The sequence below is a fragment of the Myxocyprinus asiaticus genome, chromosome 19 (genome assembly GCF_019703515.2).
Source record: "Myxocyprinus asiaticus isolate MX2 ecotype Aquarium Trade chromosome 19, UBuf_Myxa_2, whole genome shotgun sequence".
Lineage (NCBI taxonomy): Eukaryota > Metazoa > Chordata > Actinopteri > Cypriniformes > Catostomidae > Myxocyprinus > Myxocyprinus asiaticus.
In genome coordinates this window covers 28,269,282-28,283,986 of record NC_059362.1, presented here as the reverse complement: position 1 = coordinate 28,283,986, position 14,705 = coordinate 28,269,282, and the positions used below count along the sequence as shown (strand labels likewise).

Here is a 14,705-nt window from a genome sequence, read left to right as displayed (position 1 = left end):
GCCAAGTTTGATAGTGTAAACAGCCTCAGAGGTATTGACTAAGGGATTTTCTTCTTTCCCTAGGTAACTTCAGTTCCCATGGAACGCTACTGTGTGGATCGGAGTGCAGAGTATGAATGTAGATTAATACGTGATGGTGGTAGTCTCATTGCTAAGCAGTGCTTCCTGTATGGCTCCCCTGAGCTGGCTTGTGCATGGGCTCAACGCTCTCAGGCCTTCCACCCTCAGAGCCCAGGGGGCGTCATGGCTCTGCAGCCAAGACACGGCTGGTCCTTTATAAGGATTCCAGGTAGGTGAAATCCTGGGTTTGCGTGTATGTACTTAGCTATAGTTTAGGGTCAGGATTGTCCCTAAAAGTGTGACAAAATCTGATCTGACAAAACTAAATCTGACATAAATTATTTATAAAAATGATTTATAAATAAGTTGAATATTTTTATTTTAAAGGTTAATTGTGGAAAATCAGCTCCACTAGTGGCACCAAACTGAATTTTATAAACAATGACCCGTTTTCAAACTGGTGTCCCTGTTTGTTTGGGGGAAAACAACCTAGCGTATTTTCCAGAATATAAATCACATACTTTTTTCATCCTCTGAAAGGTCCTGCGACTTATAGTCCGATGCGACATATATACATAATTTATACGTAACTGATGTCGGCCGGTGAAACACACGCACACCAAAACAAATGAAAACATCAGTCATAGTGACGGTAGAAACTGTGAATTTGTGCACAGCATAGAGTTACAGGTGTTATAAACAGATGTGGCTTACTTGTCATGTTTTTTTCATGAAACATAAACAGAATATGAGAACCTGTTACACACGATTACTTAAAGCAAATTCTCCTGTTTAAAACAAGCCCAAAAACACCTTGATACGATTTGTAGATTCTGAGGTACTGTAATCTTCATGGAGTGCGTTTGAGATCTGAACCGGTGAAGGGAGGTCATGTGGCTGCTCCAGGGTTACAGTGCCTGCAGAATGCAACCTCTGTCAGTGCGACTTACAAAGAGATGCGACTTACACTGGTGGCCAAAAGTTTGGAATAATGTAAAGATTTTGCTGTTTCGGAAGGAAATTGGTACTTTAATTCACCAAAGTGGCATTCAACTGAACACAAAGTATAGTCAGAACATTACTGATGTCAAAAACAGCAGCATCACTATTTGAAAAAATAAATGTTTTATCAAATCTAGACAGGCCCCATTTCCAGCAGCCATCACTCCAACACCTTATCCTTGAGTAATCATGCTAAATTGCTAATTTGGTACTAGAAAATCACTTGCCATTATATAAAACACAGTTGAAAGCTATTTGGTTCATTAAATGAAGCTTAACATTGTCTTTGTGTTTGTTTTTGAGTTGCTGCAGTATGCAATAGACTGGCATGTCTTACAGTCAATATTAGGACAAAAATGGCAAAAAAGAAACAGCTTTCTCTAGAAACTCGTCAGTCAATCATTGTTTTGAGGAATGAAGGCTATACAATGCTTGAAACTGCCAAATACCTGAAGATTTCATATAAAGGTGTACACTACAGTCTTCAAAGACAAAGGACAACTGGCTCTAACAAGGACAGAAAGAGATGTGGAAGGACAGATGTACAACTAACCAAGAGGATAAGTACAACAGAGTCTCTAGTTTGAGAAATAGACGCCTCACATGTCCTCAGCTGACAGCTTCATTGAATTCTACCCGCTCAACACCAGTTTCATGTACAACAGTAAAGAGAAGACTCAGGGGTGCAGGCCTTATGGGAAGAATTGCAAAGAAAAAGCCACTTTTGAAACAGAAAAACAAAAAGAAAAGGTTAGAGTGGGCAAAGAAACACAGACATTGGACAACAGAAAATTGGAAAAGAGTGTTATGGATCTTAACCCCATTGAGCTTTTGTGGGATCAGCTAGACTCTAAGGTGCGTGAGAAGTGCCTGACAAGACAGCCACATCTATGGCAAGTGCTACAGGCAGCATGGGGTGAAATGTCACCTGAGTATCTGGACAAACTGATAGCTAGAATGTCAAGGATCTGCAAAGCTGTCATTGCTGCACGTGGATAATGTTTTGATGAGAACTCTTTGAAGTAGTTTAAGAAGTTTTGATTTATTTTTTTCAAAATGTAATTGTAATTTTTCACGTTATTAATGTCCTGACTATATATTGTGATCAGTTGAATGCCACTTTTGTGAATAAAAGTACCAATTTCTTCCCATAAGAGCAAAATCTTTACATTATTCCACTTTTGGCCGCCAGTGTATATATGTTTTTTTTTTCTTTCAACAACGCAATTTTGACCCGGTGTGACTTTATTCCTGGAAAATATGGTACTAATGGCTTACTTATAGTCTACTTACTTGTCTCAGCATATTAAGATGGGATAGGAGAAAATATTTTAACAGAAAAAATTGTACACTACACCTTCAATTCTAAAAATGCAGAACATTTATTCTAGGGTTAAGACCCGGGTATACTTAGTTTTTCCGCGTTCTGAATCGGATCGCGCCTGGCTGACCGCGTTGCCTTTCTGAGTATACTTTTCTGACCACAAACGAATAGGAACGCGTTCGACGCATCCGCACAACAACTGCTTTGTGATGCATTTTTAGTACAGTCATTGGCCAGCGCATGCGCAGATGACGCGCACAGCTGAGGACCGTGTGCATGAGTCAAGTAAATCTAGGCGGCGCGCGGCTGTGCTGATGATGCAATTTGTGATACACATACTGTGCACGTAGCGATCCGCAATGCGGACACCTGAAGTATACTTTGGCCTTTAGAGTATAGTAACATTTATATGTACATTTATAGGTAGTAGAGTATAGGTACATTTTCTGAAGACACTGTGAGTGGTGCTTGTCATGGAAAAACTAGTCACAACAATGTCCCACCAAGGGCCTCTATAGACTGCCCCAAGTCAAAAGAGCCCACCCCCATATGTCTACGATGTCCATGTGCAGAGATCTATGTGTTGCTAAACAGGTACATTTTCTGAAGACACTGTGAGTGGCGCTTGCCATGGCAAAACTTGTCACCACAATGTCCCACCAAAGACCTCAGTAGACTGCCCCAAGTCAAAAGAGCCCACCCCCATATGTCTATGATGTCCATGTGCAGAGATATAGGTGTTGTTAAATGGTTGCTAGGCAGTAGCCAGGGTGATATCTAAAGTCTGTTTGTTATCCCGAGTCAATAGAACCCACCCCCATGTCTCCACAGTGTCCTGGTGCAGAGATATGGGTGTTGTTATATGGTTGCTAGGGCATGTTTAGGCAGTTTCCAAGGTGATACTTAATGATTGCTTGCTAGCTCTAGTCAAAAGAGCCCACCCCCATGTCTCTATGACATTCTGATCCAGAGACATGATTCCTCAGATTTCTTGTCAGTGTTAAGTCTATGGGATTTTTTTCGTAATCGTAAATCGTACACTCGCCAGATGAACATTGTACGGCCAAAGGCTTGTCATAGCACATGTCTCCTTAATAAGATGGTTGGTTTGACACCTCATTCATGGGTGTATAAAAAAACAGTGCGGGACAAGTTAGGTGCAGAACTTTGAAGAATTAGTTTAGGATTTTGCAGAATCCCTAAACGAAGGTCAGAGAAACTGTAATACTGACACCTTGCTAAAGCAAGCGCCAGTAACTAGCCTTATATAAAAACAATAGAAGATTATGGCATTCCCCTTTTTACTTAGCTAAGTAAATGTGCATGTGTGTGTGTATTTAGTATGTTTGCTTGTGTGTAAAATGCAATCGCTTGAGTGGTACTTCATTTTTCCAAGAACTTTGTATCCGGCTATTGTCCTTGCATAGACATTTTTATTTAAGACAAAGCACGTTCTCACCGTTCATTGATTTGTTCATAAAGGTTTTCAAGTGTCTTGAGAGGAAGTCTAAATCATATTGAAATTTATAATGCCCTCACATAGACAACTCCCTCTTTCAGATCCAACACAAACCAACTTGCAGACAGAGAACTCTGTCCCAGCTCCTTACAGCAAGCCTTTAGGCCTTGGGGGCCCCACAGTACCACTGTGTTCCAGGGGCCAGAGTGCATTTCAATCAAAGAAAATAGAATTTACTATATCAGCAGTAGAGGCTGCCACCTCTAGCACTGAGTGGCTAAAAAGAGATGGAGACCCATGGGAGAGTGGTTTAGGTCACAGAAGAGGCCTTCCTTGCAGTCACGTCTGCAGGCCGGTGCACCACTCAGTCACTGTCAGTGTTTTGGCACCAATGTGCAGACATTTGTCAAATGATTAGCATGGCAGTGCTGTCCCAAGGACAGAGCGATATGAATAGAGCCAGGGGATACTTGAATGGATAGTATAACTTTCTTCTGTGGAACACATAAGCAGATGTTAGCCAGAATGTTCGGAACTGCCTTGGTCAACATTCACTTTCATTGCATCTTTTTTCCACACAATGAACGTGATTGGTGACTGCATTTGTCATTCTGACTAACATCTCTTTTTATGTTGCATGGAAGAAAGAAAGTCACACAGGTTTGGAACAACATGAGGGTGAGTAAATTATGATAGGTTTTAAATTTTTGTTTAAACTATCCCTTTTAGACTACTTTGCAGATCAGAAGAATTTTTGTATCGGCCGTGCGCTTATTGCAGCCTGTTGCACTGATTGTGTGATGCACATGTTTGTGCGCGCATTCCTGTATAACTGCTGGGAGCAGACTGGGTAAGAGAAAGAGGTCTGGGAGTGCTTGTGAAGCTGGGAGGGGGGACAAAGAAAGGAAGTTGAACTATTGGACTTTGTTTCTGCACAGCGTTAGGTAAGCGCTTTGAATGTGTGTGTGTGTGTGTGTGTGTGTGTGTGTGTGTGTATGTCACTCTGAATGTTCATTCACAGGCTTAAGGTGTTTCAGCGCGCAATTTTCCCATTTTCCCAATGTCATTCTGTACCCAGGGAAGGAAATGAGACAGGACTGGGCAAAAATCATTGGAAGTATGCTGGCGGTCTCACCACTGGATAACAGAACTAAAAGAACATACCTTTATATAGAGACTGGTAGAGGGTTTAGATGCTTTATATGTACAGGAGCATTTTTTTTTCGACTTTTTTTTTTATTTTTCCCCATCCCACCCTACCATCTTCTGTTCCACCCCACCACCCATTATTCTGCATAAATTTTTCATACTGCAAATAATAATAATTTACTTAAAATCACACTCACAAAAAGAAAATATTATCACACTAACACATCATAAATCTAACGAAGTATAATTATTAGTGCTGGGTATTGTTACAGATTTCCCTATTCGATTCCGATTAACAAGCTCTTGATTCGATTCCGATCTCGATTCAATTCGATATCGATTCATATGGGTACATTTCTGTTATAATGTCCATTTTGCTTACATATAAAAGAAATTCTCTCACCTAATGCTCTTAATTATAAAGGAACCTTCAAGGCAACCCTTCTAGGTACAATTCGAAAATATTAATTTTACAAATTATATTTTATCAATAGTTTTTCATAAAATTGGTCATATTTTAGCTTTTGAAAAATGTTCAAATTCAGTCTATTCCATCAATTAATGTCTTGAAATTGCATATATTATGTTGCATATATACTTTTGTTACATTTTTATTGTTTACTTGCAGAATATGTAGTATTTACAAGTATTTACATTGATTGTAAAACACATGCTTAAACCGTACAGTCTTTTTAAGACTAGCGGCATCTGTCAGTAAGCGCATATAACGAGAGAAGACGTGCATGGTTTCTTTAGCTCATCCATGTGTGATTAGAATTAAATGTTTCTTTTTGTCTTTGGACACACAGAATGAGTTAAAACAAACTTCTACTCTCAACATGCAGTGAAAGGACCTCTGTGCTGATAACTTCTTCTCCACTATATTACTCAATCACTGGTGAGTGAAATCTGAACATTTACTAGCCAGTGGCTAATCATTGATATTTTTAGTTGCATAGCGTGAGATTTGGTTGCACATGCGAGTGATTTACTTATATTAAGGGGCAGTCACACTATGCTTTGGGCACGCAATTTTTTTTCGTACAACGCAACAGAACAGAATATGTCACGCGGGAGGACTTCTGGTGTAAATAAATAATACATCACAAAAAACTAATAATATTATATTAAAACTGCTAAAATATATTGTCTACTCTCTTTCCTCCAACAATAAAACTCACAGCGTTGATATATGTATCCTTTAATTGAGCCAAGAGGTCAGGGTCCTCTCGTACGATTTCACGGTTCAGAGTTCACCAAGCTTGAACTTTGGTATGCAGCGTAGTACAAAATTTCTTCTCATGGGCTTGCGTTTCCAGTCTGCTGCATTCGGATTTGTTTGAATGAGAGAGAATGGAGCACGAAGTGTGACCGCCCTTTATAGAGGGTTGCCACATAGAGTGAAAGATCGATCCTGGGAGTTAAGAATCGATATCGAGATCGTTCAAACGAAGATTACGATGCATCGGAAAATCTATATTTTTACCCAGGACTAATGATAATATTAAAATAACATGAATTAGAGAATCAAAAGATTACTCACAGGACATAAACATTAAATGCCAAAGTTCCTTTAAAAGCTAGTTGAGGAAATGTTTGGCTTGGTGTGGGCTGTTTAGTAGCATTGCCTACAGTTGGCAAATTGCAAGCAGTAAGATTTTAAGGCAGATCTTTATAATAATCAAAATAAGAGCCCTATTTTGACCAGAAACACATGTGAAGACATTCTAACTGTGTATTTTCTTTTCTTCAGATATTTCAAATAACCACAAAAGCAAATGTGGACTTGATACACAAATGATGGATGCATATTCACCTTTGCCCTCTTCGCATTGTGTAAACACTGTCAGTATTTTTCCATCATCAATTAATCACTTCAGCAAGACTCAACTCAATGCATGTTTTTTGACACATCAAATTGCTGCTGTAGCTCTCATATGACACTAATTGGAGGGCAGGACACAGAAGGACAGAGCTTTCACTTACAATAGCTCTGCACATTGTTTCAGTGGCACTGCAGCTTTGAGCTGTTGTTTTGAGAGAAAGAGAGAGAGAGAGAGGCAGCAGAGCTCAGCTCACAGACAGCCTGTGGGAAACTTTGCTTTCCCTTCCTGTTCTTTCAAAGAATCTCTGCACTCCAGCAAAATGGCCGGAAATATTCCTGGCCTTTTTTTATTTTGGGCCCAAACAACGGTCACTGCATAATTGTTTGTAATCTGCTCCCTGACCCCACCTTTTTGGCTGTGAAAAACAGCCCAACTTCACCAAGGTGTTTGTCCTTCAATTTAACACTGGTCATCGTCAGTGCATCATTGCTTTCATATGTCTATCATACCATTTTGGCTTTGGAGATCTAAAGTATGCCAATGCATTCAGCTAAGACCGTAATGTTGACACCTTTTTACATGATGTCGACCTTGCTTCCATGATGCATTTCTCCTTCTGGGCTACAGAGGGATCATTTTGTCTGGTTTTAGCCTGCTTGACCTCTGTCTTTTTGTGTAAGGGGGAAAACGTGGGCACATATTTCACCCACTACGCTACGCTCATGTGTTTTGTTCTCAGAGTTCAGGCAGGATCTGGTAAGTATAATCTATATATGACAGCCTCCATTATTTGCTGGTTTCACCTTCCAACCCAGAAAAACATGTGGTAGCTTGACTGCTGTGTCACAGATTCAGTTGCTTGATTCTTACCTGTAGAACAAAACTGTAAAAACCCTGGAAAACTGGATTCATGTTTACATATCCCACTTGAACAATGAAAGCATCTCATCAGCTGCTGGTCCTTGAGTTGTATGTATTGAATGTCATATTCATATTTATGTCATGATTATGTAATTTATCTGAACAAGTCTGCCCTGTTTTTAAGGTGTAGTCTTCTGAGTTGTCACACTTTCACTTCTGCAAGGTTTTGCGAAGCGTCGTAGAGTGACAAAACAGATATTGTTTTTGGGAAAACATATATTGACCTCACCATTGGCTCTGTGCCTATGTTTAGGTGTTGGCGAGTAGTTGTACTGGGCGTCAGTAAACAAAGATGACCTTTTAGCATGGACGACATCAGAGCATTGGCCAGTGCATGTGCTGCCGTCCACTGTCTCTTTGGCAGAAGAACTGGCCCTAAAGCTGTGATCGTTTTAATGAAATTAGCAAACAGCTGAATAGCAATCAAGTGGCTGCCAGTGGGGTTAATTAGCTTGTCCAGGACTCTGTGGCAGATTTTTTTCAATTGGGTCACCTTTTGGTCAAACCTAAGTTCTGGACAGAAGGGATTGGATTAGAGATGAGGAGCCTGGAAGGGCCCTCATGTAGGGTTGCCACCACCAGCAGGTGGATTGGGTTGATAGCAGTAACCATATTAATGTCTGAAGGAACAGCACTTGGTACTTTTGAGGTCCCCTTGTTTGGCAGTCGAGTTGGAACTTATCTTGAAAATAAATGAAGCTGTCCTCCATGAACTTTCATTTCAACCTTAATTTCTCTAAATTGAATTGAGATGCTAAAGCTGTCTTTGTTAGTTTCCTCTGAAAATGTATTTCTGTGGAAATTTGCTGAGCTTGATAAGCATGTCTAAGGACTGGCAAAAAGACTTTTTGAAGTAGTGTGCTAAATATGAAAGAGAACAATATGACGTTTGGGGGGATTTGATAAGACTGTAATGGAAAGGGCAGAGGAGACTCATTGGTGCTGGTTCCCTTGAATTGTGGGTGCAACTCAAAGCGCAGAACCAATGGGTCACACCATCCCCCTAGACCACATCTCCATCCCCCAGTCTTTCAGGGGTTTAATAAAGCAGGATCTGGCAGCTCTACGCCTCGCTCTCATCCCCCTGACGCCAGACCTATTAAATTAGAGCTCTTTGGGGAACAGCGTATGGCATACCCTGTTCTCTTCGTGAAGCCAGCCTTCACTCAGTGGAGAACCTAAAACCTCTGCTTTTTTGCAAAAGAAACCATTGCAATTAACACTGTGGGATATGGTCGTTAGACATGTACATGTAATTCTGCAGGCCATATCTTGATGTAGAATGTGAGCCTTCAAGTCATCTTTAGCGGTCTGAAAGTTGTATGGTGTGGTATATAATATATAATCATTATGTATGATTAGTGTGGAACTGTAACCAGTTCAATTTAGTAGATCTTCATTGGTTTAAATGTGCAAGCTCAGCTTGTATTTGTGTTTCAAATGGTTGAGAAAGGTATTTAATTGAGAGGTGGATCAAACTGATGATGGCCCATTTTAATCACATGTTTGGACCTTTCAAAGGAAATGTTTGATGTCTGCTCTGTCTGAAATTAACTCATTGCTGCAGATTAGGCTGAGGGATTTGGAATTACTTCATTGATTAGTAAACGAACACTGAATCAACTCTGTTTGTAAAGCATGTCTACTTTGTTTCGCCCATTATATTGCCAAATTTCCCAACATATCTCAACTTTTCAAAATTGGACGGCAATGGGTAATCATGTATAGAGTGACATGCTTTGCCAGCTTTCAAACAGAAATGTACTTCCTTTTTGCAAACATACCAGTTAGATATGATGGTATACCTTAGGACAAAGCTTTAGTTTGTTTGGAGTAGATTAGATCCATGTGGTCATTATCTTGTCAGTCATCAACATGTTGGGTTTGGGGTTCTTGGCTGTATGGTCTAATTTGAGCCATTCTCCACCACTCATTGAAAAGGTTACACATGTTAAGTCAGGGTTCAGCTATAGTTCACATTAGCATGAACATGATGTGGTGACAACAACATGCTCATGCTGGCTGTTGGTTCGACACGGTTTTTAAATGGTGTAAGACTCGACCAGCAGGCCTCAAACTTTCTCTAGGGATCTCTAGATTGCTCCGACAGCCTGCTCACTTTGTGTGTATAATCACTTTTTGAATGCCTATGACTGCCGGGGTCATTTAACCTCCCCATGGGAGTTGACCATGGGGTCAAGGGTTGCAAATGTCAACAATGGGAAGCCCGTGCTTCCTCTTTTTTGAGCATTGTGTGACTGGCAGCATTGATTGTCCATTGGCTCTAAATTTTCTGTCTGTGAATGTCAATCAAATGTGTTGAATTCTTAGACGTAAATTTGATAACCAATTTAAAAAAAAAAGGAAAAAAAAGGGACAGTTTTTTCCATCCCGCTCCCGCAAGTTTCTATCCCGCACCCGAACGCTCCCGCTGAATTTTACTCCATGTTCACCCGCTCTCTGCCCACAGTAATTTTTTTCCCAACCGCTCATGTTCCTGCAACCCCGCATTTGTTTTCCACATGTGGCAAAAGCCATACAAATAGACGAGCACACAAATAATGTTTGGTTTTTCTGTTATTGCTATTATCAGATGACGCATGACTTGATGCTCATATGACTTGCCTGAGGTTGGTTTCTTAATTTCCAGTCCCAGTTTCACATTCTTTGATGACACAGTGTGTCCACACTTTGCTCTGCCATAAAGCGGCATTGACTATAGCCTGCTCTAAATATTGGAAAATTTGATGTATGTGTTGTGTACACATTTTTACTTTGGATTTTCTGTTTAGCCTATTGTTATCAAAATAATGAATTATAAAATAAAATAATAATCATAGTTTTTGTTTTTTGTTTTTTTGCATTCATGAATTAATAATATAAAAATAGATATCCAGATCTGATTTTTTTAAGGCTCTTCTCTGACCACCCACTCCCGCACACAACTCATGGACATACTGTCCGCTACTGCCTTTAACTCGGAAATGTAATCCTGCGCCGCATGAAATCTGATCGGGTCCTGCGGGAGTTCCACGGAAATGCAGACCTCTAGTGTGGATTCACTTATTGGGTTAAATATAGCTTCATTAGCATATGTGACATGATGTGGATTACAGCAGAATATCATTTTCAATTCATCCCTCAATTTCTATAAAATAACTAAAAACATGTTTCAGGGTTTCATTGAAAACCTGGAAATATCAGAGAATTTTAAGTGATTTCCAGGCCTCAAAAAGTTATGAAAATGTAATAAAGACAAGAAAGTCATGAAAATGCCTATAGTAAATACAGATTTGAATTATTATTCTTTGTTCCAACATATTTTAGCAGCTAGAAATAGCTATTTCTGTAAAATCTGTATATATATATAAAAAAAAAACAATTAAGGAAATATTGGTCAAAAGGTGTGGGAATCTTGTTGTTTACAGTAATGCATGCACAGAGAAAGCTTATTCTGTGCATTACTTTCATTTAAATAATCAGTTTCATTCTGACATTATGGGATGAAGTTTGATCTTGTGAGTTTACACATTCTCATTTCTCAGTGTTTTGAAAAGTTTTTCTCCTCTTTGTTCTTCAGACAAAGAGTCTCTGATCACAGAGAGCGGGAAGCTTCATACTCTAGACCTGCTGCTGACTCGACTAAAGTCTCAAGGCCATCGAGTTCTCATCTACTCTCAGATGACCCGCATGATCGACCTTTTAGAGGTGAGTGCTTCCAGAAAGTTCACACAGTCAGTGACTGACTGCTGAGCTGTCTATGAACATGACACAATTGTATTGTTACCCTACATTGTCATTGTCCCATTTTTTTCTCTTTCAAACTTCAACCTTTCCTATATATCTACAGAAATCCATTTGCACTGAACACATTGTAAATATTTGGGGTCACGCCGTACATGTTTTTGTTTACATCTTGGTTGTTCTTTGATTTTTGTGGGATTAGCATTCAAAGAGATGGGGAATTTGATCAACCATTGTAAAGGGAATGTTTGGCATTAAAAAGCTCCATATTGTTGTAACTGGACAAAGGCTGAGAGAAGAAAACTGTGAGAAACAATCACTTTTTCCAAAGTCACACAGTTGTTTGCCACATGTTCAGCAACAAGCCAAACATGGAACTAAATCTAGAAGCCTCCAATAACATTGTCAACACAGGCAGCTCATGGTCCCACATAAATGTTTTTCCATACACTCTTGGTTACACCACTCGTAGTCTAGAAACACGGTCAAAAGGAATTCTGTCCGATTCATTTTGTCTTTTTCCATGGCAGTCTTTCTGAAGGCTGACCCTGTTCTGCTTGTTACAAAGACTTGACTTCCTTTATTTGTGGATTGGTTGGTCTATAGGAATGGTTAATCATAGAAAAACATGGCCGTATCCTTTGGCTTTGATTGACCATTAGTTTTGGCATGGACATGTATATACCCACATATTTTATCTTGCTTTATATAAAAGTCAACATTGAAATCAAAATGGACCCTATTTACTTTCTTAATACACATTCCTTGACATATTGTGAACGATTTGTTTGTGCATGTCATTCAAAAGAAAAAAATATTTTTGTCTTCACAATCTTTCATCAAATTGTAAGAACTTAACCTGCCTCTGAAATGACTTTCCTTTTCTGGTGACGTAACCAAGCTCTCTTATTTTCCATAAAATCAAATCCCATCCTACATTTTTTTCTTGTTGAAAATCCGGTATCATTTTGAGGAAGTAAAATGGGATGTGAATGTATTTCATGTCGCCTAAGTTTTATATATTCATACATGTAGTCGTTTTTTTTTTTTTCACCCAATTTGGAATGCCCAATTCCCAGTGCGCTTTTAAGTCCTCATGGTCACGTAGTGATTCGCCTCAATCCGGGTGGCGGAGGATGAATCCCAGTTGCCTGCGCGTCTGAGACCATCGACCCACGCATCTTATCACGTAGCTTGTTCAGCGCGTTGCCACGGAGACATAGCGCATGGAGGCTTCACGCCACCCACCGCGACATCCGCGCTCAACTCACCACACACCCCACCGAGAACGAACCACATTATAGCAACCACAAGGAGGTTACCCCATGCGACTCTACCCTCCCTAGCAACCGGGCCAATTTGGTTGCTTAGGAGACCTGGCTGGAGTCACTCAGCATGCCCTGGGATTTGAACTAGCGAACTCCAGGGGTGGTAGCCAGCGTCTTTTAACATGTAGTATGTTTACATGCACATTACAGTCGGACTAAACAATAATTCGTATTTTTAAAATGTCATCAGGGCTCAATGCTAAGGATTCTTTCTTTTTACTTTTTTTTTCCCCTTGGCAAAATTTTCACTGCACATTTCCAAAAATGAAAAATAGCTTTTTTTTTACCATCATGACTTTAAAAAATTTGTCCAAAGCTAAATAGTTAATATACTCTCTCTCTCTCTCTCTCTCTCTCTCTCTCTCTATATATATATATATATATATATATATACACACACACACACACACACACTACCGGTCAAAAGTTTTGAATCACTTATTCTTTATTATAATTTTTTTCTTCGCATTTTTGAATAATAATAAAGTCATCAAAACTATGGAATAACATAAATGGAACTATGGGAATTATGTTGTGACTAAACAAAATCCAAAATAAATCAAAACAGTGTTATACTTTGCATCTTCAAAGTAGTCACCCTTTGCCTAGAATTTGCAGACATGTACTCTTGACATTTTCTCAACCAACTTCTTGAGGTATCACCCTGGGATACTTTTTAAACAGTATTGAAGGAGTTCCCATCCATGTTGGGCACTTATTGGCTGCTTTTCTTTATTATTTGGTCCAAGTCATCAATATCAGAAACTTTTTTTTTTATTAAATTTTAGTTTTGTAATGAAATAAATTAATATGGTGACACAATTATATTTTTGTCTACAAAACTAATTTCAAACATTTAATAATGCGCCTTCAGATCAAAAAATGTTTAAGGTCATGAGAAACATTTAAATACAGGTAGTATGTGTATCTATATATATATATATATATATATATATACACTATATTGCCAAAAGTATTCGCTCATCTACCTTTAGACGCATATGAACTTAAGTGACATCCCATTCTTAATCCATAGGGTTTAATATGACGTCGGCCCACCCTTTGCAGCTATAACAGCTTAAACTCTTCTGGGAAGGCTTTCCACAAGGTTTAGGAGTGTGTTTATGGGAATTTTTGACCATTCTTCCAGAAGCGCATTTGTGAGGTCAGACACTGATGTTGGATGAGAAGGTCTGGCTCGCAGTCTTCGCTCTAATTCATCCCAATGGTGCTCTATCGGGTTGAGGTCAGGACTCTGTGCAGGCCAGTCAAGTTCTTCCACACCAAACTCGCTCATCCATGTCTTTATGGACCTTGCTTTGTGCACTGGTGCGCAGTCATGTTGGAACAGGAAGGGGCCATCCCCAAACTGTTCCCACAATGTTGGGAGCATGGAATTGTCCAAAATCTCTTGGTATGCTGAAGCATTCAGAGTTCCTTTCACTGGAACTAAGGGGCCAAGCCCAGCTCCTGAAAAACAACCCCACACCATAATCCCCCCCTCCACCAAACTTCACAGTTGGCACAATGCAGTCAGACAAGTACCGTTCTCCTGGCAACCGCCAAACCCAGACTCGTCCATCAGATTGCCAGATGGAGAAGCGTGATTCGTCACTCCAGAGAACGCGTCTCCACTGCTCTAGAGTCCAGTGACGGCATGCTTTACACCACTGCATCCGACGCTTTGCATTGCACTTGGTGATGTATGGCTTGGATGCAGCTGCTCGGCCATGGAAACCCATTCCATGAAGCTCTCTACGCACTGTTCTTGAGCTAATCTGAAGGCCACATGAACTTTGGAGGTCTGTAGCGATTGACAGTTGGCGACCTCTGCGCACTATGCGCCTCAGCATCCGCTGACCCCGCTCTGTCATTTTACGTGGCCTACCACT

The 14,705-nt window shown here is 39.9% G+C and overlaps 1 protein-coding gene across 3 annotated transcripts in view; it reads left to right on the top strand.

Moving 5' to 3' along the window:
- LOC127410079 (chromatin-remodeling ATPase INO80-like) overlaps positions 1 to 14,705 on the top strand; it is a 67,976-nt gene that overhangs the window by 34,118 nt on the left and 19,153 nt on the right. For all 3 annotated transcript variants that reach the window (XM_051645132.1, XM_051645133.1, XM_051645131.1), the window contains 2 exons: positions 64 to 289; positions 11,322 to 11,449. In XM_051645132.1, the coding sequence (XP_051501092.1) occupies positions 64 to 289; positions 11,322 to 11,449 (354 nt within the window). The remainder of the gene's footprint in view (positions 1 to 63; positions 290 to 11,321; positions 11,450 to 14,705) is intronic.